The sequence below is a fragment of the Lissotriton helveticus genome, chromosome 12 (genome assembly GCF_964261635.1).
Source record: "Lissotriton helveticus chromosome 12, aLisHel1.1, whole genome shotgun sequence".
Classification (NCBI taxonomy): Eukaryota; Metazoa; Chordata; class Amphibia; order Caudata; family Salamandridae; genus Lissotriton; species Lissotriton helveticus.
In genome coordinates, this window is record NC_136073.1 from 171,051,088 (window position 1) to 171,077,161 (window position 26,074).

The 26,074-nt window shown below is 45.7% G+C and overlaps 1 protein-coding gene across 3 annotated transcripts in view; it reads left to right on the forward strand.

Moving 5' to 3' along the window:
* The window catches only part of LOC144799631 (P2Y purinoceptor 4-like), a 267,888-nt gene that overhangs the window by 170,242 nt on the left and 71,572 nt on the right, over positions 1 to 26,074 (forward strand). For all 3 annotated transcript variants that reach the window (XM_078671055.1, XM_078671053.1, XM_078671054.1), the window contains one exon: positions 11,639 to 12,444. In XM_078671055.1, the coding sequence (XP_078527181.1) occupies positions 12,313 to 12,444 (132 nt within the window). In that variant the 5' untranslated portion in view covers positions 11,639 to 12,312. The remainder of the gene's footprint in view (positions 1 to 11,638; positions 12,445 to 26,074) is intronic.

Here is a 26,074-nt window from a genome sequence, read left to right on the forward strand (position 1 = left end):
CGCACACAGTCTTTGGTGTGTGCAGCTTAGGGTTGGACTTCAGGCACCGGGGGCCACCCCCGGGGCAAAACATATATACTAAGGGGAGTGGGTGTACAGCACCCTCCCCAACACTTAATTGTCCCCGGGGACCCCATCCTCGTTCCAAGTAAGAGTTGAGGGTTTTTATGGTCTTACAAGGCCCTATAGACCCTATCCCCTGGGGCCAACTACAATTAAACAGGGGAGGAAGGTTTGTAGCCCCTCCCTGAGCCTTCTTGTGCTCCCAGGACCCCCACCCTGAGACCAAACTCTAATGGGACAGAGACTTACAGACTGGAAAACAGATCTCATCTCTGCTCCCAGCCAGCGAGAGCATTTTGAAAGCTCCCTCCCTCTGTAAGCAGACTTTGTGTTTGCTCCCATTTTCCAGGAGATACAAATCTACTCCCGCCAGGCGGAAGCAAACACAAGTTTCCCTGCCTGTGCTGTTGCTGGTAGGGAAACTACTGTGCCCCGGGGGTGGGCTCTCCAGGACACAGTATGTGAGGCAGTCCTGGAGAATAGGGTCCTCAGTGCCTTTAAACGTTCGGAGAAGGGGAGGCACGCTGGCACCTCCCAGTAAAAAATACCATGGGCCCGATAGATGGAGTCCCCCCGGGCTGAATACAGCTCGGGGAGAGGGGCTAAAACGGACATTAGAGGAAGGGGCTCCTGGAGCCAAATGTGGCTCAGGGAGGAGCGCTGCTTGCCTCCTATCCATATTAAATAAATTGGGCCCATGGGATGGAGTCCTGGGGATGATAACAGCTCAGGGAGGGGGGGTGCATACGCCCCTCCGCTTAATTAAACCTTGCAACCTTAGGCCACCATTTGTTGTTTTTTTGGGTGTTCTTTTTGGCCGCAATGATACAGGATCGGGGCAAAAATTGCTGTGGTTTTCACGATTTTGGCCTGAGGGTGAGGGGTCTCTCTGGGTTACCCCCATGGGGATTAGGAGGGGCAAAGAATCCCTACCGTTCCCCCTTATAGGATTTTTAGGTCTCGACTGGCGTACACTGCGCAGCAGTGTACCACAGCTCGAGAAATTTTGTTAGAATAGTAGTGTGGTTAAACCCGCCTCTCTCTTCCATTGGCTAGCTCCATAAATGGAGGCTAGCCATTGGAAGAGAATAATACCAATCCGTGTCGGAGCAGATTCGTGGGCGTTTCTGTGTTTTTTTTAGCCCCGCCCCGTCATGGGGCGGTGGGCGTTTTTTTTTCATTTTTTTTTTCAAGCCATGTTTTTGTCATTTGGAACATGTCTGTTGCACGGATGGGCTGCGCGATTTCTGTTGCTGATTCTTTTGCGAGCAGGTAACCCAGTGTCCTGTCATTTCCTTTGTCGTCGTGCGTGGCTGTCGTCTTTGTGCCTGTCGTCTCCGTGTTATGTTGTGCGTGGCTGTCGTCTTCGTCCCCTGTCGTCTCCGTGTACCGTCGTGCTTGGCTCGTGGCTGTTGTCTCCGTCTTCCGTCTTTGCCCGGTATGTATGCTCCGTTTTTGTGATTAAGGTAAGGCATCTGTTTATATTTAAATTAGAGAGGGTGCCTACCCCTCGTTTGCCCCCGGCGCCCGAACCGGAAGTCAGGCAGGCCGAGGGCAGAACTGCGGGACCACAGGAAGAGGCCGGGAGCCCACCCCGCCTCCTCTGGAAGCTGCAGTGTTCGGAGAGATACTGCCGCCGCAAACCCCCCCCCCCCTACACAACTCCCCCCCCCCCCCCCCGGGCTCCCAAGAGCGTGGGAGAGCCCCGGGGAGTGAGAGGAGAGAGAGAAGTCCAGCCGCGAGAGCCGCGAGGCTCCTAGAGTAAAGGGAGAGCCCCGCAGCCAGTGAAGGGAGCCGCTGCCTCGAGGAGCAGCGCGGGAACGACGAGGAGCCCCCGCCAAAGCAGCCCGGAGGTGTGTGGGCGTCTGGGGGCCCAACAGTGGAACAGTGGTCCTGAGACCGGCCCCGGAGGGCAGAGGGCCGCTCCATCGTTCCGCCACAGCATCCGGGGGCATTATTGTTTTAGAGCCCGTGAGAGGCTCTTGGGCAGTTTCTGATTCAGAGTCCCCCGAGCGGGACTCCAACGTTCCAGGCATTCCTTAAAGTTGCGAGCTGCGTTGCTCTCTGCCCTCACAGGTGCCTTCAGCTCTGAATCCTCTGCCATCTGATCTCACCCGGGCCCTCACTCCTTACCCCTGTACTCTCAGCTCTTACCCCTCTGCCCTCAGCTCTTACCCCTCTGGCCTCAGCTCTTCCTAGGCCCTCACTTCTGGCACCTGTGCCCTCTGACCTCAACCCAGGCCTCCAGCCCTCACCACCCTGCCCTCTGCCCTTACCTGTGCCCTCACTGACTCCTGTGCCCTCAGCTCTTACCCTTGTGCCCGCAACTCTTACTCCTGTGCCCTCAGCTCTTACCTGTGCCCTCAGCTCTTACCTGTGCCCTCAGCTCTTACCCCTGTGCCCTCAGCTCTTACCCCTGTGCCCTCAGCTCTTACCCCTGTGCCCTCAGCTCTCACTCCTCTGCCCTCAGCTCTCACTCCTCTGCCCTCAGCTCTTACCCCTGTGCCCTGTGACTCTCGCCGGTGACCATGGCCAGCACGGCGGGGAGATCGTGGCCTTCCTGCTGGCCCTGTCGGGCTGGGTGCTGGTCTGCTCCACGCTGCCCACCGACTACTGGAAGGTGTTGAGCATCGACGGCACGGCCATCACCACGGCCACCTTCTGGTCCAACTTGTGGAAGACCTGCATCACCGACTCCACCGGCATCTCCAACTGCAAGGACTTCCCGTCCATGCTGGCCCTGGAGGGTGCGTCCCGACTGGGGGAGGGTGGGGGGCTCTGTGTGTGTGTGTGTGTGTATGTGGCTCTGTGTATGTGTGTGTGTGTGTGTGTGTGTGTGTGTGTGTGGCTCTGCGTGTGGCTCTGTAGGTATGTATGTGCGTGGGACTCTGTGTGGGTCTATGTGTTTGTGTGTGGCATTTGCGAGAGATTAAGCTATTGGTATTGTAAATTACAGTGCCATTTATTTATCTGTTTTCAAAACCAACACATAAATAAAAATGTTGTCATGTACAATTCCAATAGCTCTAACTTTTTCAAAGGCGAGACCGTTGCATTGTAAATGCTTGTTTTTGTTGCAGTTCAGAACTGGGGACTCATTTTTGAGTCCTTTAATGGCTGTCAGCAATATTTTTCTCATGTTGCTGGCAGTCAATCAGAGCGCTCGCTCCCACTGGAGTCTGATTCCTGCGGGAGCGAGATGACCCAATAGAAAACAAGCTCTTTGAGCCAATCAGAGTGCTCTATTTTTTTTAATTGGGTTTGAGGGACTCTCGCAAGAGTTCCTCAAACCCAATCATCCAGATATACAAATATTTTTTAACCTTAATTTCTCATAAACTACTGAACAGATTTACACCAAATCACAAACAGCACAATCTGCAGGCCAAGATTGAGCTTCCTGCCAAATTTGGAGTCATTTTGTTCTGCAGTTTATGCTTTAACCCTTCCTAAAGAAATCTATGGAAAATGCATGGGGAATTTTCATTTTGGAACCCCACTTTTTTCTTGGCCCCTGCTTGATTGATCACTCCAAAACATTCAATGCACAAACTAGGCAAAAGAGTTGTTTTTTAAAAACTTTTGAGGAGATTTGTGCCAAAGTTATAAGCATCACAAAAAACACATTTCCTATGGAAAATATTGACCTAACTATAACCACCCGGTGGGGACCACCACTGGGTAATTAATAAATAAACATATTTGTATACACTATATGTATGTATGTGTGTGTATGAATGTATGTATGTATGTGTGTATATATATATATATATATATATATATATATATATATATATATATATATATATATATATACACACACACATACACAAAAAAGAAGCAGAGACCTCTGGGTAGTTCTCAAGTTTAGGTGGAAAGCAGCTCAAGTAGAGAGTGCTCTCAAAACCAGCGACACTCTAAAGCTGTAATACTGTGCCTGGAGTGGTAAAATGCTTTGGCAGGTTTAACAGCTCGGCATGGACAGCACTGTGCTAATACTATGCTTAAAGACTTTGCTGTGAAAATGGTAAAATACTTTGTCCCTTTCTATCTCAGCATGGAGCTGCGCCGACTGGAGCGTAGATGGCGGCGCAATTATCTTAGCCCCGACAGGGATGCATACATGTCTGCGCGTAAAACCTATAAAGCTGCAATCATCTCTACCAAGACCACTTTCATCTCGAATAGAATCCTAACAGCCCCTAACAGATCTAAGGAGATCTTCAAAGTCCTTGGCGAACTGACATCAGACGCCAGGACCCTTCCAAACCCGCCTCCCTCATCAGAATCCTGCATGGCCTTAAACTCTTTCTTCATTGATAAAATCATTGCCATCAAAAACTCCATTCCTCACTCTCATTCCCCAATTATAGCAGCACCATCTCCTGTTAATACTTCCACTTTTTCTCAGTTCCCCTTGCTTGACCCGGAATCCCTTGCTAAACTGTCTACGCGCGTGAAATCTGGATCCCCCAAGGACTGTTGCCCCCCTTCTGTGCTTCGTGATGTCTGTCACACCCTTCCACACTGCATCCTCCCTCTACTTAACTCTTCCCTCAACTCGGGCATAGTCCCCAGTTCATTCAAAGAGGCCGTACTGGTGCCCCTCTTAAAAAAGCCAGGTGCCGACCCAGCGGTCCTGGCCAACTACCGCCCTATTTCTCTCCTGCCTTTTCTATCTAAAATCCTGGAGGCTCATGTTACGACCTGCCTCTCGCATTTTATCGAGGAGTCCAACTTTCTGGCGCCCAACCAGGCCGGGTTTAGACCAGCCCACTCCACCGAGGCCGTGATTCTCGCCGTGTTGGATAACCTCAGACGCACCGATGACAGAGGACAACCCCAGGCATTAGTTCTACTCGACCTATCGGCGGCATTCGACACGGTGGACCATAACATCTTAATCCACCGTGTCGAGTCCGCCGGAGTCTGTGGGGCTGCTCTGTCCTGGATCAAATCTTTCCTAGAGGATAGATCCCAGGCAGTCAGTATGGGCCCTTTTCGCGCCACCAGCGTTTCGTCAGCCTGTGGGGTCCCTCAAGGATCCTCCCGGTCTCCTCTCCTTTTTAATTTGTACCTTCAACCCCTCCTTCACTCCTTAGGTAAGTGGGACATCACCGTGTTTAATTACGCGGATGATTTACAAATTATTTTTCCCCTCACTTCCCCCGACGCTGTCACTAACTTTCAGACAGCCTTGACACACATCCAGCACTGGATGAATCAAAACCAACTCAAGCTCAATCCGGGCAAGACTGAGCTCCTCCTTCCTGGGAGAAGCGCCCCCTTTTGGGGCTCTCAGTACTGGCCTATCGAGCTCGGAACACCTCCTTCTCCTGCTGGATGTGTGAAGAGCCTTGGGGTCCTGATTGACTCCGGGCTCACCCTCAAGGCACAAGTGAGCGCAGTAACATCCTCCTGCATGTTCCAGCTCTACAGGATACGGAAAGTCGCTCATCTTCTGTCACCCGAAGCTTTGTTGCAAGTCCTAATAGCCCTGGTGATGTCCCGGCTAGACTTTTCCAATTCAATCTACTACGGTCTCCCCAGATGTCAGCTGTCCAGGTTACAGATCGTACAAAACCAGGCTGCTCGACTTGTTTTCAAAATTCCTAAATGGCAGTCGGCCCAACCCCTACTACGTCATCTTCACTGGCTACCAGTCAGTGAAAGAATTACTTTCAAGGTCCACTGCCTTGTTTTCAAAGCCCTTTCCGGTCCCTCCCCTGCCTTTCTCAAATCCCTAATCACCCCCTATTGTCCTTCTCGTGCTCTGAGGTCCGCCCACCTCCAGCTCCTAGTAGTCCCTCGCTTCAAACTTTCTAGATCGGGTGGCCGCAGTTTCTCCTGCTTGGCACCCAAGCTGTGGAATTCCCTCCCAACCTCACTCAAGTCTTCTTGCTCTCTTCTTTCCTTTAGGAAATCCCTAAAAACTCTCCTCTTCCCTTCCTCTCACTAATTTCCCTCTCGTTTCTCTTTTCCTTTTTCCTTTTCTGTCTCTAAATCCGATTAGCGCCAGGAAACTCATGGTGACAGTGCGCTCAATAAATCTGTTATAACATAACATAACATAACATGGGTGGCACTGTGCTAATCCTATGCTTAAAGACTTTGATAGAAAAGCAGACATTTGAGTTGAGCAAATTTAGAGTGTCGCTGGTGTTGAGAGTACTCTATACTGGAGCTGCTTTCCACCAAAACTAGAGAACTACCCAGAGTTCTCTGCTTCTTTTTTTGCACAATTTATGCATCACTCTATGCCTTAAAGGCTTCTATTTTGATAGATATATATATCCAAGAAACTTTCTCCACAGGTAAAAAAGAGAAGCCACCTATATATATATATATATATATATATATATTCAATCTCTGCTTGAGCCCAGGGCCTCCCGCGTTCAAGCCAAAAGAAGCCGCAACTCCAGTCCAAGTATTTTTAAGAAACTGATAGATTTATTGCTTAAATCAATACAGCATATTTCACAGCATAAAACCAACGCGTTTCGTGAGCTCCCTACTCACTTGATCACGGTCGTTACAAACACTGTTTGCTGAGAATAATTTAAAATGGGAGACCCTCCTACCATCGGTCACATGATTCCAGCCGTAGGTTTTCTTTCACACTATGGCCTTCTGGGACTTGTAGTATTTACATTGGCAAGTGTTATTTCGTGTTATTTTCACAGAAAAACAAATTGTGCATCACTTTTTTCACTATTGGTTGACAATTTTTTTACATGGGTTTTATGACATTAGCAAAAAGAATTTATCATGTACCGGAAAAACTCAATTATAATTTTAGGCAATTGAAATTAGAAACAATTTTTCAAGAATTTATAAAGGCCCTCTGGTGGGCTGACTTGATCATGTGATACCTTTGAGACTCACATGTGGTTAATACATATATATATATATATATATATATTTTTTTATTTATCGCAATGTGGTCAAAGAAAGCAGGATCGCACAACAGCGGGTGCCGGCGTTGGGCCAGACCAGAGGCCAAAATTAATTTTAACACAAAGGACGCCGCGCTCAGCAACTTGAAGTTTAAAGATTTAATTGGTGCCTAGTCTGACACACCAACGCGTTTCAGCCTAACGGCCTTGCTCACGGACCGTGAGCAAGGCTGTTGGGCTGAAACGCGTTGGTGTGTCAGACTAGACACCAATTAAATCTTTAAACTTCAAGTTGCTGAGTGCGGCGTCCTTTGTGTTAAAAAAAAATATATATATATATACACACACACACACACATAAATATATATAATCTTTGCAACCTTGAACCTAGTGTTGCATACAGTTTCTAGAGTGCCACATTTTTTTGCCTAGATGCTGATAAGTTGTCTTTTTAGAACAGGCAACACCATGAGCTCAATCAGAACCACACAGTGAGATTAGGTGGCGTTGCACTGTCAGCCCACCCACTGCTATATTGTAAGATGAATGTGCTACATTGCCTTTGTACAGTGCTATTCTGCAAGCTTACTGTCCTCCAGACACTATCTGAATGGGATGAATCATCCTAGACACACAAATTGCAAAGAAGCAGTAAAAGAATGCCACTGAAGGCATGTGGGATATCTGGGAAGCTCCTAAGTGATTGACAGGGCACTAAGGTAACATATAGCAGCATGATGAAAGAAAACCACACACTCAAGATAAAACAGCGCAGAACATATGTATTCCATGTGGCTCTAGAAACAGTGCAATGCCTAAGGCATTCTCAATGAAAGAGGTTGGCATTATGGTGGTTAGACTTGCCCTGGACTCCGACCCTGCTCATAATTCAGCACTGAACAGTGAGCTGAATCCATATGAGACGAGCCACACTCCCAAAGTGGGAATGGAAGTAGGTCCACACAGGCCAGGGATCTTGAGGATGCTCAATAGAGCATATTAAGTGGCTTACCGTAAGCCATCACATAAAAGTGCTTATTGGTAGAGCCTGCGCTTCTCTTACTTTGTGGTCCCAGAGGGCACCAAAGCAGTAATAGTGCAGTAAAATTAGTTGTGTTCTGGTTTCTACTTCTAGTTTCCCTTTAGTGGTGTTTTATCAGTTTAAAATGAGTTTTAACTGAAAATTACAAACCCTAAATATGTTCAGAGCAGCTACAAGGTCAGAACGTTTAGGCTTTCACAATGAATCTCGAGCAAATTTCCTAAATTGATATCTAAATTGACTCCTTTAAAATATCATAGTTAGTCTCCTGTTACATTGGCAACTAAACACAAAAACCCTTTATTTTCAGATGGGGTAGAAGAGGAGCTTTATGCACATGCAAAAACACTTTAAATGTGGAGAAAAGACAGGAAACATGAGCAAATATATATTACCCCTAATACTAAAGTTGTGCACTGTCTGCCTTCCAACAATCTACAGGTGTGGGGTATGGAGAGATTCGCACATTTCTGCAAATGTCTGTGTTTGTACATTTCTATGCACACTTCAATGGATTTTCAGGATTCCCATTAATGTGTTGATTTTTTTTATTTAAGCTGTGTCATTATATGTTTACAAGCCATCTGTCGTTGGATTTACATAATGGCTCATACTTTTGCTCTTGAGGCAATGTAGTCCTTTCAATCCGCTCTCCTTATTACTTTAATTTTGTGGCTTGCCCAGTGTTAGAATGAAAGCATATGTCTACACAATATGTGAACTCAGTTTCATAGCTTCAAATTAGCTCAGTGCTACGCCTGACACCGTCAGCCAGTCCCAGCTTTTAGCCAAAACCACTTTGCGTGCTAGGAAATTCTAAGCGCATGCACATAATGGGAAAGGGAACCTTTTAATTTCTCGGAAACTGACAACAGTACAGTCTGCAGGCCCTTCCTGAAACACATCTAGTTGAGCTCTTCACTCAGACCTTGGTTCATTGATGTCCACGGTTTAGGGCCCTGAAGTCCCAGTGCCCTGCCTCCATGTTTGGTCCATTTGAATGCTCTTTGGCCAATTGTATGTTCAAATGCAGAGTGTAAGATCTTTTTATGTGTGTGTTTTGGAAGTAAATCTTTGCAGATATCTTGAAACTTTTCTCCAGTAAACCTTACAGATAGTGCATAGTACTATACACTTGATTCTGAAAGCCAATGCAGAGCCTTTAAGGTTGGTTTTATGTGAGCACATCTCCCTGTATGGTAGGTTATGGTTTGGTTTGTTTTGGAGCCTTTCCATCCATTCAATGTGCTTTTCTGGAAGCCTAATGTATAGATTCAATCAATCAATCAATCACATAATTTATATAGCGCACTGCTCACCCGGTAGGGTCTCAAGGCGCTAAAGACTAGTCTTACCATGACCAGGGCTCTTGTCTATGTATTCTAGATGTCAAGTTGGAGGAAAGGGTAGAGTCTCTTTCTTTGAAAGGGAGTTTCAGGTTCATGCCCTTGACATCTACATGTATTTGGCCTTGATGGAAAGTTCTGAAGTTTCTTATTATCAATGCAGTGGACCTATGGCCAAAGGCCATTTGAAGACTGAATATTTGGTTTCTGATGTTCTGAAAAAAAAAACACCTTGGTCTTCATTCCGGTTGGACAAACTAAGCTCTCCTTCTTCCAGTGGAATATGTGGTCCAGGCATACAGTCATTATAGCCTGGCTTCTGGACCTGTTTTCCAGCTGTAAATGGATCTGCGTGTTGTTGGCGTATATTTGGAAGCTGACCAGGCACAACAAATAGACGCACACTTTGTTTTTAAAGTACCTAGCTCAATTGGAGAACAAGTGAAATACTTAGCTTCAAAGAGACAGGGGATGTACATGTAGCAAAATAAAGATATACTTTACCTAAAAGTGGTTATAAAATGTGGTGCACCTGTTCGAATATCTCTATTTCACTTTTTCTTTAGCTATATTTTTGTATTCATGAAGTCTTTTTGATCTCTTTTTTCACTCCTAACATGATATACTCTGTTGTGGTATCTTTCTCTTTAGAGTTCATTGCCAGCATCCCACATGATTTTGAACATTATTTTCTCTATCCCCTCACTAACATTTCCTTTATATAAATTCCACTTCATTCTTCAACATCCTTGCTGCCGATATTGCCGAACCCCTCTTAGGTTATCTGGGTACAATGCTAGATATCACCCTGATCCGGAGACGGTTTTAAGGCATGGGCAAAGTGGGCTCTGGCCCATGGCCCCAGCCCTTTACGGGGCCCCCTAATAGGGCCAACTCTTTTCTGCAGAGACACTTGCCCTTGTGACCTTGAATAATTCTTAAACAGATTGTTTTAAATACCAGTTTCCTTTATTTTTAAAATGGGTGATGTATGGGAGTGTCATTCTGACATTTTGCAGAGAAATGATGTTTGTTGCACACATTAGCCATAAAAAAAGGTTTCTTTTAGATCAAAACAGAACCTGCTTGTGAGAAATGGGAGGGTGTCACAGAAAGTATTTGCAGTAATATTAGTGAGATGCTGCTGTGTTAGAATTCTGAAAACAAAGGTCACTATCCCTGAATATTATTTGCTAACGCATTTAGAATTTGGATGAGTGTGCATGTGCACTGTCTGTGACCTGGCCAAAGAGAGCATGAAAGAGTTAAAATTGGATCATGAATTGAAAACTGTTCTGAACAGGGGCCCCCAAAATACGTTTGGTTCAGGGCCCCAACAATCCTTAAGTTGTCCCTGCCATAATCACTACAATTTCACCTGTATTTACCAACTTTCCTACTTATTTCCAGCCCCATAACACCCTTCTGTGGAGGAAACTATTCCTCCTCTTTGGTGTGTATCACGTATGCACTTGTAGTAATTATGTATTTTGAAAGAATCCGCTGACCTCTTTTCTGATATCTATGCAGTATGCTTTATTTCCAATGTCGAAGCTTGACTTTAATGGACCTTTTTAGTGACTCTTTAATCGTCTCTGCACCTCTAAGTGGCTTCTGAGGAGTACCCAGCGAACGTTCTTCCCCTCTACTACTATCCCTCAATTTTGTAGACTTTGACGATATAATTCCATCATAGTAAACATCAGATGACAAATCCTGCATTATTTTAAAAAGGTTGACATTGCCAGAATACCAGTTTTTCTTCCACCTCAGGAGGATACCTTCCAAACTCAATACCGATGAGATCGTCTACAGCCTATTTTTCTACTTTTTAAATACCATATCATGCTGTGGGTATTATGAAAGCCCGAGCGCTTCGTAAAGTCATATAATCAGCATTACATAGACTTATTCTTGCACATCTGTATTGAGAGCAGACATTTCCATCCTCAAGTTCGATCTAAATGGGTATTAAATGGTGATCCGAGTAGAAATGCATTACTTATGATAGAATTGAGTGTTTATCTTGCAAAGAGAAATGATAATTATCAATTGTTTATAGTTTTTGAATCACTGCAGTGTACATCAACTCAACACTTAACTGGAGGACAAGAATTAGTTATTCCACCTAGCCTTATTGTAGTCAAAAAAGTTATTTTGCTGGGGAATATGTGAGCATGATTATCTGTCTGTCTGTCTGTCTGTCTGTCTGTCTATCTATCTACCTCTCTATCTCCTGTCCTCAAACCAACATTACATGGCTAATAATTTTCTTTAATCTTCACTTGCAGCTTCAGTGGTTGCCCATTGGATACAGTTGAAGAAAACACCTGCATCGACCTGCAATCTCCAGTCAGTTGTCACCAAAACACTGCAATACTACAAACAAGTCTGTTGCCTTCATCAAATTGAACTTGCATCAGTTGTCCAGTGACTGAGCTTCTAAACACAGATTTGCATCAATTTAGAACTGCGCGTATTAATGGAGATACCCCCGCACTGTTGGTTGCAAGAGGTTTTCGACTTCACTCTGCCATCATCTGGCTGTGCTTCTCAACCAGGGCTCGCTCTGTAGCTGTTATCCAGTGGGGCTTGCCAAGGAAGACCCTAATATATGCAGTCAAGAATCAGAGTGTAACCGGACGTAGCACCTGGTTGGAAGGTGGGATCTTCAAGAACGGCAATCGCCAAAAAATGGCGCATCTTAGGATGGTCTAAAACGTGATCTATTGGAAACATCTGTTGAGATGGTCTCCTAGAGATGTTTCCTTGAGTCTGTCATGTATATTTTGACTTTTGGAGTAGGAATGGACTAGTGAGCACCAGCACTCACTCTGTGTCAGAGGGGAGAACAGTCGTCAGTGGGTGCTGCTACACGTACTTGTACCCATTCACATCTGGGAGTTGGCATTGGTATTACAGCCCAGAAGAAATCGAATGAAGGAATAACCGCTCTCCCAGAATCATGGCTATGGACCGAATAGACCCTCCCAGCCTGGACTGGAAAGCGTTTGAGTCTCGCCTGGCCCAGCTGCAGCAGAATGAGGCGAAGAAGGAAACGGAGATCGTCAACCAGTACTACCCTGGGTACAACACGGTGGGTCATGTTCATTTAAATATTTGTTTACTTCTTGAAAAAGTGAAGTTAGCCAGTTCTCATTAACAGATCCTGAGCCTGATTTAATTGGAGCATGGTAATGCATTTATCCTTTGAAAAGCAGTGGTAACTTACTTTCCTCCAGAATTTAAATTTCCACTTGAAGCTGAAAAGATGACTTTTAGAAAAACAACTTGTATTATTCTTTATACAACACTAGGTGGCAGGAGTGGGCATAGCATGTGAATGTACAAGACCACAAGTGGCACACAGATGTTTACAGGTAAGTAACATTTCACTTCCCTCATAACTTTAATTCTATTAGAGAATACTCCTCTCTCGACGTGGAATCCCACTAGTTGAGAATCCACCAGAGAAAATTATGTTACCCTGGTTTTCTGAGGACTATGTACTACCACACTTCTCTAAATCAAGCAATTGATAATTTAGTGCATATGTGTCTGAGATTTGTGGGTGACAGGCACAGCTCGCCTGCTGCTGCTGCATCCCTGTTGCTTCTGTCTTCTCCCTGTGTTTCCCCCCACTTTTTGGTTGCCATCTCTTTGCTTTCCCCTCATTTTCACTGCTTTCTCCCTGCTTTTTCTCCCATTTTTAGAGTGCCCGCTCCTTCTTTTTCATTGCTTTCTCCTTGTTTTTTGACCCTGTTTTTAGTGTCTTCTCTTTGCTTTCGCTTGTTCAATATAATAAATAAATACATCCATAATTAAAAGCAGTCAGCAACTTCAGCCCTTGAGGTGATTTGCCGCACTTTATAGATACTTGATTGATACATTTTATGCACATAGTTCAGTGTTCATGTGCACAGCTAATATAAAGGTAGTTATTTATATACAATGGTAACTATGTGTTAAGATTATGTGTATGGTTTAATTAAAAAACAATGCATTCAATATTGACAAAAGTCGGTTGTGAATTCATTTTTACACCTACACTTTTACCTCTCCTGTTGACGTCATACATCACATCAAATCCCATCTAATATATAGAAAAAACAACTAATTGTTAAGCATTGAAAATTACTCTAATTAAATTAGCTCCAATCCTAAACGCTAAACTTAAAGCCTATCTGTGACAGAATTCCCACACCTAAACCTTAACCCTAAAGCTTTTCCCAACCATGTTCCTAGATCTTGGACACTTTCCCTAAACCTTAACCCTAGCCCTACTCTAACTGAACCCTAATCACTTAGCAGAACTTTACTTTTCCTGTGCTTTGCAATATGTTTATGCAGGTGATATCCATTTCCTCTGCTTTGAATTAAATGCTTTGAAAGATACCAGGCCCATGGCACTCCTGGGGTACCCTCTTCTATGAAGCATCACCAGGTTGATTCAAGATGCATTCTAGAGTAATGTCTTCAGACAAAGTCATAATGCTGAGAGTTATAGATCTGCACTGTAGTAAACTAACACATTGTTATCTTCATGTTTTCCAAGCATTAGATCTGTCTTTTTTCCAAGTTTGTGTATTGTGTTACTCTTATTGAGAAATGTTTGATAAGTTTAAACAGTTGCATCAGTGTGGTTAGAAACTATTTTCAGGTGTGTTGGAGCAGGGGAAAGGCCAATCACATTCAGCTGCTGGCTGTCAGCGGTATTGTTGGCACAAGCCAGTGCTTGGCTTATGTCAGTGGTGGCAGGTGGTGGGCACCAGCTCATATTTTTGGGGACCAAGACTTATTTTTTATCATTAGACTTTGACCCAGATAATAAAAGAAAAAGGCAGAAGAGGAAAGGGCAATGAGGAAGAAAACGATTAACAGTGACAAAGGAGAAAAAGGTATTGACAGAGTTAGCAAGTATGCCCTTGGCAAGCCCGGAGTGTTTCCTATATATATGTATGAAAACGTATTCAATAGGCATTAACATTAATGAAAAATAATAATGTCACCATTTAAAGGTGGTGTGCATGTGTTTGCAAAAAAGGAATAAGTAAAAAATAACCCCAAATATATTAAACAAAGCATGAAATGAGAACAAAGATTGGCTGACCAACCTTGAAAATGAAGTGGACTGCTTTTAGGAGCTGTCTACATGTGCACAATAAAAAAGCCATCAATCAGATTGAAAAGAGCCAATGGCTGAGATCGGCTGAAGCACTGCCCCATGCTTTTTGCTCTGGTGGGCGGAAGCAAAATGTGGATGGCATTTGAACATACCAATGGATGAAGAAGGCAAGCAGTCAGCATCTGTACGTGTATGTATATATATATATATATATATATATATATATATACATATGTATTTCTAGTATGAGTTTGGAACACGTGAAGATGATGACACAGATAAAGCTCTCTATAGGTCAGACCAGAAAAGATAGGTCCAGGATGATGGAAGAGACATGAGCTGGAATCAAAACTAGGAGATTTAGCATTCCACAGCACCATGGTAGACTCAGAAGAAAATCTTTGAGTTCATGCACTTACATTTATTTTTTCTTTGCAAATTAAGCTGTGGCACAAATTAGTGAACACATGGAATGGGGCTGGCAGCTCAAACTTTGATAGAAAAAGTATTTGGTCAAGCAGGGTATGGGACATCAACACGTGTCCGGTGGGCTTAGACCTTCAACAGCTGAGTTATTAAAGGCTGTGCATGGCAGGCAGTGCCACTGTCAGAAGCAGTGTTGCAGCAGAGGGAGAATGGGCAGTCTACACGTGCTGGCAGTCGATACAAACTGACTGTCTTAAAGCGGGCAGGGAGTAATGGGTGTACATGCAGCTGGTAGCCAACACCAAAAGTCGGTATGTGTCTGGCCGTCAAATCCTGCAGTCTACAGCAGTGTTAGAGCATGCAAGCAACAGGCGGTTTATAAGCGGCTGGTGTTGACAACCTGTTGTTGACATCAGCGTTAGTTTAGGCAAGAACAGGTAGATTGCAAGCGGCTGGTGTCAAATACCTGTTAATACCAGTTGTTTATGCAGGTAGGGAACAGGTAGATTACTAGCAGCTGGTGTCAAATACCTGTTGTTACCAGCAGTTGTTCATTTGGGTAGGGATCAGGTATATTACAGGTGGCTGGTGTCAAATACCTGTTGTTAACAGCAGTTGTTCATGCAGGCAGGAAACAGGTTGATATTTGCTGGTGTCAAATATCTGTTGTTAACAGCAGTTGTTCATTTGGATAGGGATCAGGTAGATTATAGGTGGCTGGTGTCAAATACCTGTTGTTAACAGCAGTTGTTCATGCAGGTAGGGAACAGGTAGATAACAAGCGGCTGGTTTCAAATATCTATTGTTAACAGCAGTTGTTCATGCAGGTACGGAACAGGTAGATAACAAGCGGCTAGTGTCAAATACCTGTTGTTACCAGCAGTTGTTCATTTGGGTATTGATCAGGTAGATTACAGGTGGTTGGTGACAAGTACCTGTTGTTAACAGCAGTTGTTCATTTGGGTAGGGATCAGGTAGATTACAGGTGGCTGGTGACAAATACCTGTTGTTAACAGCAGTTGTTCATTTGGCTAGGGATCAGGTTGATAACATGCGGCTGGTGTCAAATTCCTGTTGTTAACAGCAGTTGTTCATTTGGCTAGGGATCAGGTTGATAACATGCGGCTGGTGTCAAATTCCTGTTGTTAACAGCAGTTGTTCTTGCAGGCAGGAAACAGATAGATAGCAAGCGGCTGGTGTCAAATACCTGTTGTTACATCACAATACAAAATGATGGACGGAGTGTTGAAACTTTTCAAGCATTCACCCCCAGTCTCAGATCTGGGTTAAATCCATTGTCCTTTTGCTCACTACACCACCCCAGTTTGGACCCAGCCTTATTCAAATCAGTCTTGACCCTGCTCCCCATGGGAACAGTCCAGCCTGAACTGCCAGGCCAGGTCCTCCCTGGACCGGAAACAAGCATCCTGGGACCGGTTTCGGTGTAACTCCCCTCATCAGCCAGGCTTTTTCACATTGTATTTTCCCACCATCTGTTTCAGGCTAAAATATAACCTATTTTTCGCATTTTTACATACTTCATTATGGAAGCAGGTCATAGAAAATTACTCAAATTTCGGCCAATTTTGAGGATTGCAGTTTAGTTTCCGTAGGTTATGCAGAATTTCTTTAAGTTCTGCTCAGTGTTGCAACTGTTGAGTGAGCAATCGATGGTGGACTAGGAATCGCCACAAGCCTTAGCGTATGTCACAGATTCAGATCTAAGGCATGGAAATCACCCAGGCAAAATTGATGGGCGTCTTATGCAGAGGGTTCTTCAGCAAAAGTCTTTGAGGTACAACAAAGGCTCAGTACTGCGGATGAGCATGGAGAGTCATCTAAGGCTAAAAGGAACTAAAAAAAATCTGAGGATGGAAAGTCTCCTAGAGAAACCTTGGAAACATCAGAAAGCCTGCTGCCACAGATGTTAATGCCAGTGGCCAACTAGTGCTAAGGGTACATTCTTTTATTCTGAAGATAATTTATTAAATATTTACTTTGATTTAAATTAATTCATTCATTATGCTAAGCCATCCTTTTCAAATGATCTTCAAAAACCCCCTTTGATGATTCTGAAGCTCACCTTGGACAAGACTGAAAAACAGCACGCCCCTCCCCACCCACTGTATGTCACCCTGAAGCAACAGAGTCCCACAAACAAGTCTTCATGCAAGACTTAAAGAAATGACGAGGCTTTGACATCTGCAGACTCAAGAGGCAGTGATGAAATCTTTAAAGGGTCTCATTCAAAGCACCCGAAAACTAGGCCACTGTGAACCTGGAAGCACCCTCCTTGAAATGGGACATGCTTAGCGAGATGTCAAAATTGCTGACCGTAGTTGCTCACTGACTCTTATTCTGATGTTGATGCTTCGAGCTCTAACCATAGACATAAAGAAAATACTCAGATGTCATTTTAAGAGGCTTTGGCATCACACACAACAGCTCTGAATCTTTCAATGACATCGAAACAAAGACAACTTGTTAGTGAACGCTTCATCTGGTAACATTATTAGAGGGAAAACTCGCACACCTCCAGAAGAAGTGAATAATCTATTGAGTGAGACTGGTAATACAAAATGGAGTCGAAAATGTATGATAAAAACACAAAAACCTTCTGGTGCTATAAAAGCTTGACATATATACTTACAGTCTACGTTACAAGGAAGAGCTATACCCAGTGAGATCATCCACCTCTATCTATATGGACAATTACAAATAAGGCTCCTGGTTTTCCGTTTTTACTGATTTTTACAGATAATTACAGACAGAAAGCAAAGTTTTTCCTGTCCGTATTTATTTTTAAAAGCGGACAAATACAGAAAATTGTGCTTCTTGTAGGTCACTCTCCATGCTGTTTTTTTTATTTCTAGGACCACAGCTGAGCAGATAGGCAGCATCGGAAGTTAAAATTTGGTTGAGATTTCCCTAAATGCAGGTGTATAGTAACATATATTTGTATTATAATGCTCATATTCACCTGTAGGTGTATTGTTTTGCTATATTTGGCTGTTAATTTGCTAAAACGCGACAAGCAGCAAAGTATGAGTGCATTTTTATTAGTTAAATAAATGTGGAAATATACCATTTGATTTTATGACTCAATTTACACTCAAAATACAATATAAATATGGATACATACCCAATAAGATGGGCAAAAAATAAATATGGATATATACAGACGGAAATGTTAACAAAATAAATACCATAAAACCAGGATCCCTAATTATAAAGCGCTGCATAAACTCGACCGGGAAGTTTGGTACTAAAAAAATGTAAACATCCATATGTTCACTTGCATCTCGGAAAGCCTGGTTTACCTTGGAAATAAAAAAAAATTGAGATTTTCCCTAAATTTGAACTGGTTTGCTTCAAAAATATAATAAACATTGGCCAACCCAAAAGGTTTGGGCTTGGTAAACCTGCCATATATATCACCCAAAGGTGGCATGGAGGCTTGGGAAAAGTACGTTAAAAAATGAACCATCGAATGAATACATTAAAATGAAAGTAAAGTATTTGGCCCACCATCTCTTGCACTGAAGTGGGCTGCTCTTTAGGCTGATTTGCATATGTGCAGGATCAGAATGCTGTCACTCACAGTGAAGGGAGCCACTGGTTCAGGTTGGATCACCCACTGCGTGTAGGCTCTGGTGTGCGAAAGCAAAGTATGAATAGCGCTTGAACAGACCAGTGGATGAAGAAGACCGATCAAATGCCCCTCAATAAATACATTTATGTGTGTATTTTTAAGCTTTTTTTGGGAAAACTAGAACTAAAATGGGAGTGCCATAGTTTACTCCTTGCATTATATAAGGTACTTAACAATAGTTTAGAAAATGATCATATGTTTAAAGATGACACGTGGTTCATAAAAATTTACTAAGAAAGCCTGGCCCTGATTGTAGAAGATATGGTGTGTGCAGCATAAGGCTTTGAACATGATACTCTTATGGTGACCTGAACTCAATTACAGATGCTGTTTGACAGCTTGGATGGAAGCAAAGAAGACTGCCTTGAGTGGGGCCAGAAGGATGGCTGGTTGCTGGGTCCCTCCTTTATGTGGGTCAGCACAAGGCTCAATATATTCAAGTGGAAGTTGGTGTAAGAAGGTGTGGCCTGTTGATGAGGAGAAGGCTTCCCTGAAACCAGGCCACTGTATGTCTTATGCTTGTGTGAACTTTAAGGAACTGGGAGTCTATTTAGAATCTGTATTGGTTAACCTGAGGGCCTTTCAGTATGAGGCCAAATTCACGGGTTTGAAATTTCTCCTTCTCCATCAATAACGTGTCTGTTTTTTCAGGTACTTTTTAGAAGTTACTTGGCTTGGGCAGTTCCAAAGAAGTGTCAAGCTGTAAACTTGTTTGTGGACTACGAGATACCCCTACACTTAGTCACATCAGGTCAACAACAACCCCGCCCCAGAACATACCCAACATCCCGCAAATAACACACATACACCAGTGTTAGATTGGGAAAGTGGCTGCAGGTTTATTACATACAACATATGTAATCACGGTGGGTTATCTTACAGGCGATCCAAGGGCAGGCTGCATTCTCGTCACCTGCCCGCCTGATGAGCCAATGGGCACAGTGGCGAACCACCCAACTGCTGCGCCATTATGGTAATAACTCTACTCACGTCCCTTGCGGGCGTATCTAGGCAAACCCCCGGTTGCACAGGCACACAACTGCCCGAAGGACTACTGGGGCGCCGACACGGGTTCCCGGACCTCCCATGAGGTTCCAGGTTAGGCTCTGGCACCCTTATGTGCGCGCTGAAGTACAGTGCTGCACCTCTCCGCTTCCGGATCGTCCTGTAACTCCGCCTGCAACAAAAAAGAACATATTAAAGTCCCCCCGGTACTCCCCCCCCCTTTTGCTGACACTCAGGGTAAGAGGTAGGGAGGGGAAAGAGTGTCCCGTGACCGACGCGCGACGTCCAGAGCGGCAAAGAGGCCAAGGAAATGGCGAGGGGAAGTAATATACCCCACGCCATGCTTGCCGCCCGGACGCGCGTCATAGGCCCGCCCACCCTCCAGCCAGGCACCTCCTGCCCGGGGTGGAGTGGGTGACCGGAGTGAAGGCGGGGGGCGGGGGAGGCCCTCTGTGACTACTAGCCCGCCCTCCTGATGGCCACAGGGTGGCCTCGGGCAGCCGCATAGTCACATCAGGTCAACAACAAACCCCGCCTCAGAACATACCCAACATCCCGCAAATAACACACAGACACCAGTGTTAGATTGGGAAAGTTGCTGCAGGTTTATTACATACAACATATGTAATCACGGTGGGTTATCTTACAGGCGATCCAAGGGCAGGCCGCATTCTCGCCACCTGCCCGCCTGATGAGCCAATGGGCACGGTGGCGAACCACCCAACTGCTGCGCCATTATGGTAATAACTCTACTCACGCCCCTTGTGGGGCGTATCTAGGCAAACCCCCGGTTGCACAGGCACACAACCGCCCGAAGGACTACTGGGGCGCCGACACGGGTTCCCGGACTTCCCATGAGGTTCCAGGTTAGGCTCTGGCACCCCTATGTGTCCGCCCCTTACCGGGCCCCTTACCACACGCTCCTATATTACCTGCAACCTTTGCTCTGAAGTGCCTCTTTCAAGTCCATGAGGAACAAGTCCAAGCCAACCGGTGAGAGGTGGACCCCATCCGCCTCAAAATAACCCTTGACCTTGTCCTGAATCATTTCATGCCTGACGAAACCCAAGCCCCTCTGCAGGGTGAATCTTCTCATCGCGCTATTGATTCTTCTCCTAGACCTATCCACTGCTTCACCAGACCTAGCGCCCCACCAAACCCTGCGCGGCACAATTTCTGACCACCAGACTTCGCCCTCTCCAACTAAACTGCAGATTACCCCTAGGTCAGTTTTCATCTTCTGCAATAGTGCGGACCTCCCTAGATTTGTAAGGTCATTGTCCCCTAAGTGTATAACCAAGTGCTGAGGCGGAGGCCCTACTGCCGCTAGCGCTTCCTGCACCCTATGCAACAGGCAGTTCCAGCGCATGCCCGGGAAACCCAACCAAACACACTCTGTGTCCGTAAAGCCCTGCGTCCAGTTCCTGATTGCTGCCCACCGACCCAACCTGGAGACGGTAGAATGCCCCAAGACCCACACTCTTGACCCTGTCAAAAGAAAAGACACAAATCACTTCTAAATATTTATTGAATTAAGGGCGTACACACAATTGATTACTTTAATAATGACTTATGTTAGCACAACACACTGAACACAGCACACCAATATATACACTGAAATGACCAGCGTCGAGGCGTAGCAGGCCACTCAAGGGCGGATGTACCGCTTTAGCACTGCGACTCCCAACAACCCACTTTCTGAACACTTGCCGTCTGCATGCCTGCTTAGAATGCAGCAGTCGCTGCCCCTATTCTGAAAGAGTGGCTGGAAAACTTCTTCCCCTAACCCAACCGTCCAGCTCTGCCGAGGCTTGCTAATATGATTTTGTCCATCTGGTACTTAGTGAGAGGGCTTAGATCAGCATGTATCAGGAGGTAACCATGTGCCACTGGACGCAGGGCGAGATAGGCCTGAAGGACAGACACTGGACAATACCTATGGTCCCTGAGAGGGTCCAGCACAATGAGAGCCCCCTTACCAGCTTGGTCAGTTTTAGACCGCCTGAGAGTGATGGACAGACCCTTGTCTAAGCTAATATCTGCCACCCCTAGGGCGTCCCCAGAGTTGTCGGTCCTGGAACACGCCACTAACTCACTGCTCCGAAAGGCGCCAAAGAAGGCTAGAGAGAAGGCTGCCGCAAACAAGGAAGCCTCGAACTGCGAGTCCGTCACTGCCTGTAGAATGTCTAGCATGGATTGTAACGTGGGGAAGTCAATGGGTTACCTATTGTCGGGAACCCTCGGTTCGTCCCTGGCCCAGCCCTTCAAGGCTGCCCTTATCACAAACGACTTAGTAGGATCCCTAGCCCCTCTCAATCTAGCATCATGGCTGATAGCTGCCAGGTGCCCGCATACCCAGGAATGACATTTTCCTTGCTTTTTAGCCCACACAACAAAAGCTTGCACTCTGTCCTCAAGAGTTAAGGCCGTTATGCCCATCTCCTCAACAGCTTTATGCAAATGGGCCAGGTGATACCCATAGGGCTTTCTCGTACCTGGGGCCAAAGACTTCTCCCCCAAAGCTCTTAACTCTTGCTCCACTCCAAGATGCGCCAAAGTGCAGGTGGGAAGGAGGTCATCTCTGCTCTCGCCCGCAGGCACGCAGCCTGGAAACGGTCCCACTGGAAACGAGAAAGAGCGTCAGCTGCTACATTCTTGACCCCCGCGATGTGCCTAGCCCTAACTTCAATGTTGCCGCGCAGGCTCCTATTCGCTAGCTCCCTCAGCAGGCAAAAGACCAAAGGGCAGCTGGCTGTTTGCCCGTTGATAGCCTGGACAACAGCCATGTTGTCTGACCAAAACAGGACCCTGCTGTTCGCCAGGGAGCCAGGCCAGAGGTGTAGAGCTATGACAAGGGGGAAGAGTTCAAGGACTGTGATGTTGGAAGTAAGGCCGCGCTTGCGCCATGCGTTGGGCCACTCCTGCGCGCACCAGAGTTCGCCCAGGATTGCACTAAAACCCTCCCTACCTGATGCGTCTGTAAACATGCTGATTTCCGGACTGTCTACCCATGGGGACCTCCAGTTGACCGTCCCATTGAAATCAGACAGGAATTCAGCCCACATTACCAAGTCCTTCTTCAAGCCAGCGGACAACTTCACAAAATGGTGACGCTTTGCTACCTTGGCTGTGGCTCTGGCTAATCTTCTAGCAAACACTCGTCCCACTGGAATGGCCCTAGCCGCAAAATTGAGCTTGCCCAGTAGACTCTGAATGACCCCCAAAGGCGCTTTGTCCCTTCCTAGCAAAACTTCGATGTCCCGTTTCAAGTCTTGCACCTTCCCTGCAGGGAGTCTCGACACACCCTCAACTGTGTCTAACTCGATGCCCAGAAATGTGAGAACCTGTGCCGGGCCCTCGGTCTTGCCAGGTGCCAAAGGCACTCCTAGTTGTCTAGCCAGGTCCGTAAAGCTTTGCAATCCCTCACTGCATTCCTGCGTGCCCTTTCTACCAATGAAAAGGAAATCATCTAGATAGTGGGACACAGCTGTGATGCCATATTTTTCCGAGAGCGCCCATTGGAGGAAGGAGCTGAAAGCCTCGAAAAAGGCGCACGAGACCGCGCAGCCCCTGGGCATGCATTTGTCGAAGTAGAACTCCCCTCTCTACTTGAAGCCCAGGAGGTGCTGGCTCTCAGGGTGTACCGGCAATAGTCTGAAAGCTGCCTCCATGTCTTCCTTCGCCAGCCATGCCCCTTTCCCTGCTCTCCTGACCAAGTCAATTGCCATGTCTAGCGAGCAGTAGGAAACACAGCAAGCACCCTCGGCTAACCAAGCATTTACAGAATTACCCTCGGGGAAGGAGAGGTTGTGAATCAATCTAAAGGACCCTGGCTCCTTTTTGGGCACCACACCCAGTGGAGATACCACAAAGTGCGGGAGGGGAGGGGAATGGAATGGACCAGCTACTCTCCCTAAGGCCAGTTCCTTTCGTATCTTCTCACCTACCACTTTTGGGAGGTCCCTGACTGACTTCAAGTTCTCCGCATCCCTGCTGACCAAAGGACCCAGGTAAGGAATTTTGAAACCTTCAAGAAAGCCTTCTGACAGAACGGCCCTGTCCTTCCCATTCGGATAGCACCTCAGCAAGGGCAAAAGGTTGTGTAAGATGATGGGGGACGGACCCTTGGAGTGGGAGGGAATTGAAACAACTGGGGCTGCTGCATGCAGGGAGATGGCCTGGGCGGGCAGGAGCGACGGATGAGGGGAGGGCGAGGGAGGACGGGATGTGGGTGGCCAGGCGATGGAAGGGTAGTTACTTGTCTTTACTGGCGGGGCCTGCTGCAGACTCGCGCTTGTCACATGCCGAAGCGGGGTGGGAACCATTGCATTTGCTGCATGAGTGTGCAAATCTGCCGGCCTTACCCCACGTGCAGTTACCTCCGTTGAACAATCTGCAGGTCGCTGAGAAACCCTTCCTGTTAGCCTGTCTGTGAAAACTCCCTCCACCCCGACCCCCCCGAAAGGACTGCCTGAAGTGACCTTTTTTGTCTGAATTCTGGCCCTTGCTTGCCTCCACTTTCTTCTCCTGCGCATTAACCTTGCCCCCAGCATCTGTCCTCCCTTTACCCATATGCTGCATCCATAGCCTCACTTTCATTTGGTCCCAGTCTAACTCAGGACAAACCGACATTTTCTTCCTGAACTCGCAGTCATATCTGTACCAACCCATGCCTGCGGTCGATTCCGCCTCCTCTGTTATGACACTCGCATACTGGAAAAGACCCTGCGCCTGCTCGGGGAAACGTTCAGTAATGACTGCCGCTAAGATAGAAAAGGCCTGTCTCCAGTTCTTGATCGACTTTTCCGGCCAAGACTGAAAGCGAAACTTCTTGTCCTCTTCTTTGTCCCCCCATTTTCCTGATGTCCGCCCCCTCCGCCCCCAGCATGAGGAGTGAAAAAATGTCAATGAACTCCCTGCGCCAGATGCCTTCCTTGGCGGCCAGCGGCACCTGCCAAGCCAGGGAGCTTTTTTTTTTTTTTTTTTTTGGGGGGGGGGGGGGGGACTAGAACTAAAATGGGAGTGCCATAGTTTACTCCTTGCATTATATAAGGTACTTTACAATAGTTTAGAAAATGATCATATGTTTAAAGATGACACGTGGTTCATAAAAATGTACTAAGAAAGCCTGGCCCTGATTGTAGAAGATATGGTGTGTGCAGCATAAGGCTTTGAACATGATACTCTTATGGTGACCTGAACTCAATTACAGATGCTGTTTGACAGCTTGGATGGAAGCAAAGAAGACTGCCTTGAGTGGGGCCAGAAGGATGGCTGGTTGCTGGGTCCCTCCTTTATGTGGGTCAGCACAAGGCTCAATATATTCAAGTGGAAGTTGGTGTAAGAAGGTGTGGCCTGTTGATGAGGAGAAGGCTTCCCTGAAACCAGGCCACTGTATGTCTTATGCTTGTGTGAACTTTAAGGAACTGGGAGTCTATTTAGAATCTGTATTGGTTAACCTGAGGGCCTTTCAGTATGAGGCCAAATTCACGGGTTTGAAATTTCTCCTTCTCCATCAATAACGTGTCTGTTTTTTCAGGTACTTTTTAGAAGTTACTTGGCTTGGGCAGTTCCAAAGAAGTGTCAAGCTGTAAACTTGTTTGTGGACTACGAGATACCCCTACACTTTGTTCTAACATTACAGGCCTCAGTCTTTGTAAATGGCACATGAGAATCATTTTAGAACATAGTTTCTTTATAAGTGACGTTGGTCACACTGAAAAAGTGCATTTAAAAAGGATACAATTATCCAAGGCTTAACTAGTTTGCAAAGGTTAGGTACGTAGTGTGCCTGATGAGTCAACGAGTTGCTCAGCAAATGGTGTCACGTGTTTCTTTGCTGCCCAAAGATCCCCCAGTCTAAAACTCCGTATGTAACACATTATTAAGTAGGACCTCATGAGACAAATGCACTTGTTTTTTAGCACTTGGCTACAGACAGCTCTAGCTGTCTGCTCTCAGTGTTAATAAGTTCCATACTACCAGATCCATGGCATATGGTGGGTGTTTACAATTTGCTATTGAAAACATTTTGTGACATGTGAAGTGGCTATTTCTGCGTCACAATGTCAAATGTGTGGAATAATGGCACCACCATGTGCCTATTTTGTGTGTTGCAGGTAAATTAGACACAGGCTTCAAAAAATGCTTGTTTTGTTGGGCATGCAAGAAATGGGTATTGCTTCAGATGTTGGTAGTAATATATCAGCTAATTTCATGTAAAAAAAATCACCGTTTATCGTGTATTTTCTTAAAACTTTCATTTAGATTTTTCTTGCATGGACATGTTTTTCATGTTTCAAACTACTATGCAAAAAAAAACCTTTGAGCCGGATTTAGAGTTTTTGGGATGCAAGACATCCATCAAAAATTGAGGATGTCCCGATTACCACATTTACAGTCTGTAGATGTGTAAACACTGTAAAGAGGGTGGACTGGACGTTAGCATAATTTTGGCCAATTGAACGCATCGTCAAGCTCTACATGGGACCCTAGGGGTCAGTGTAGAATATAAAGGAC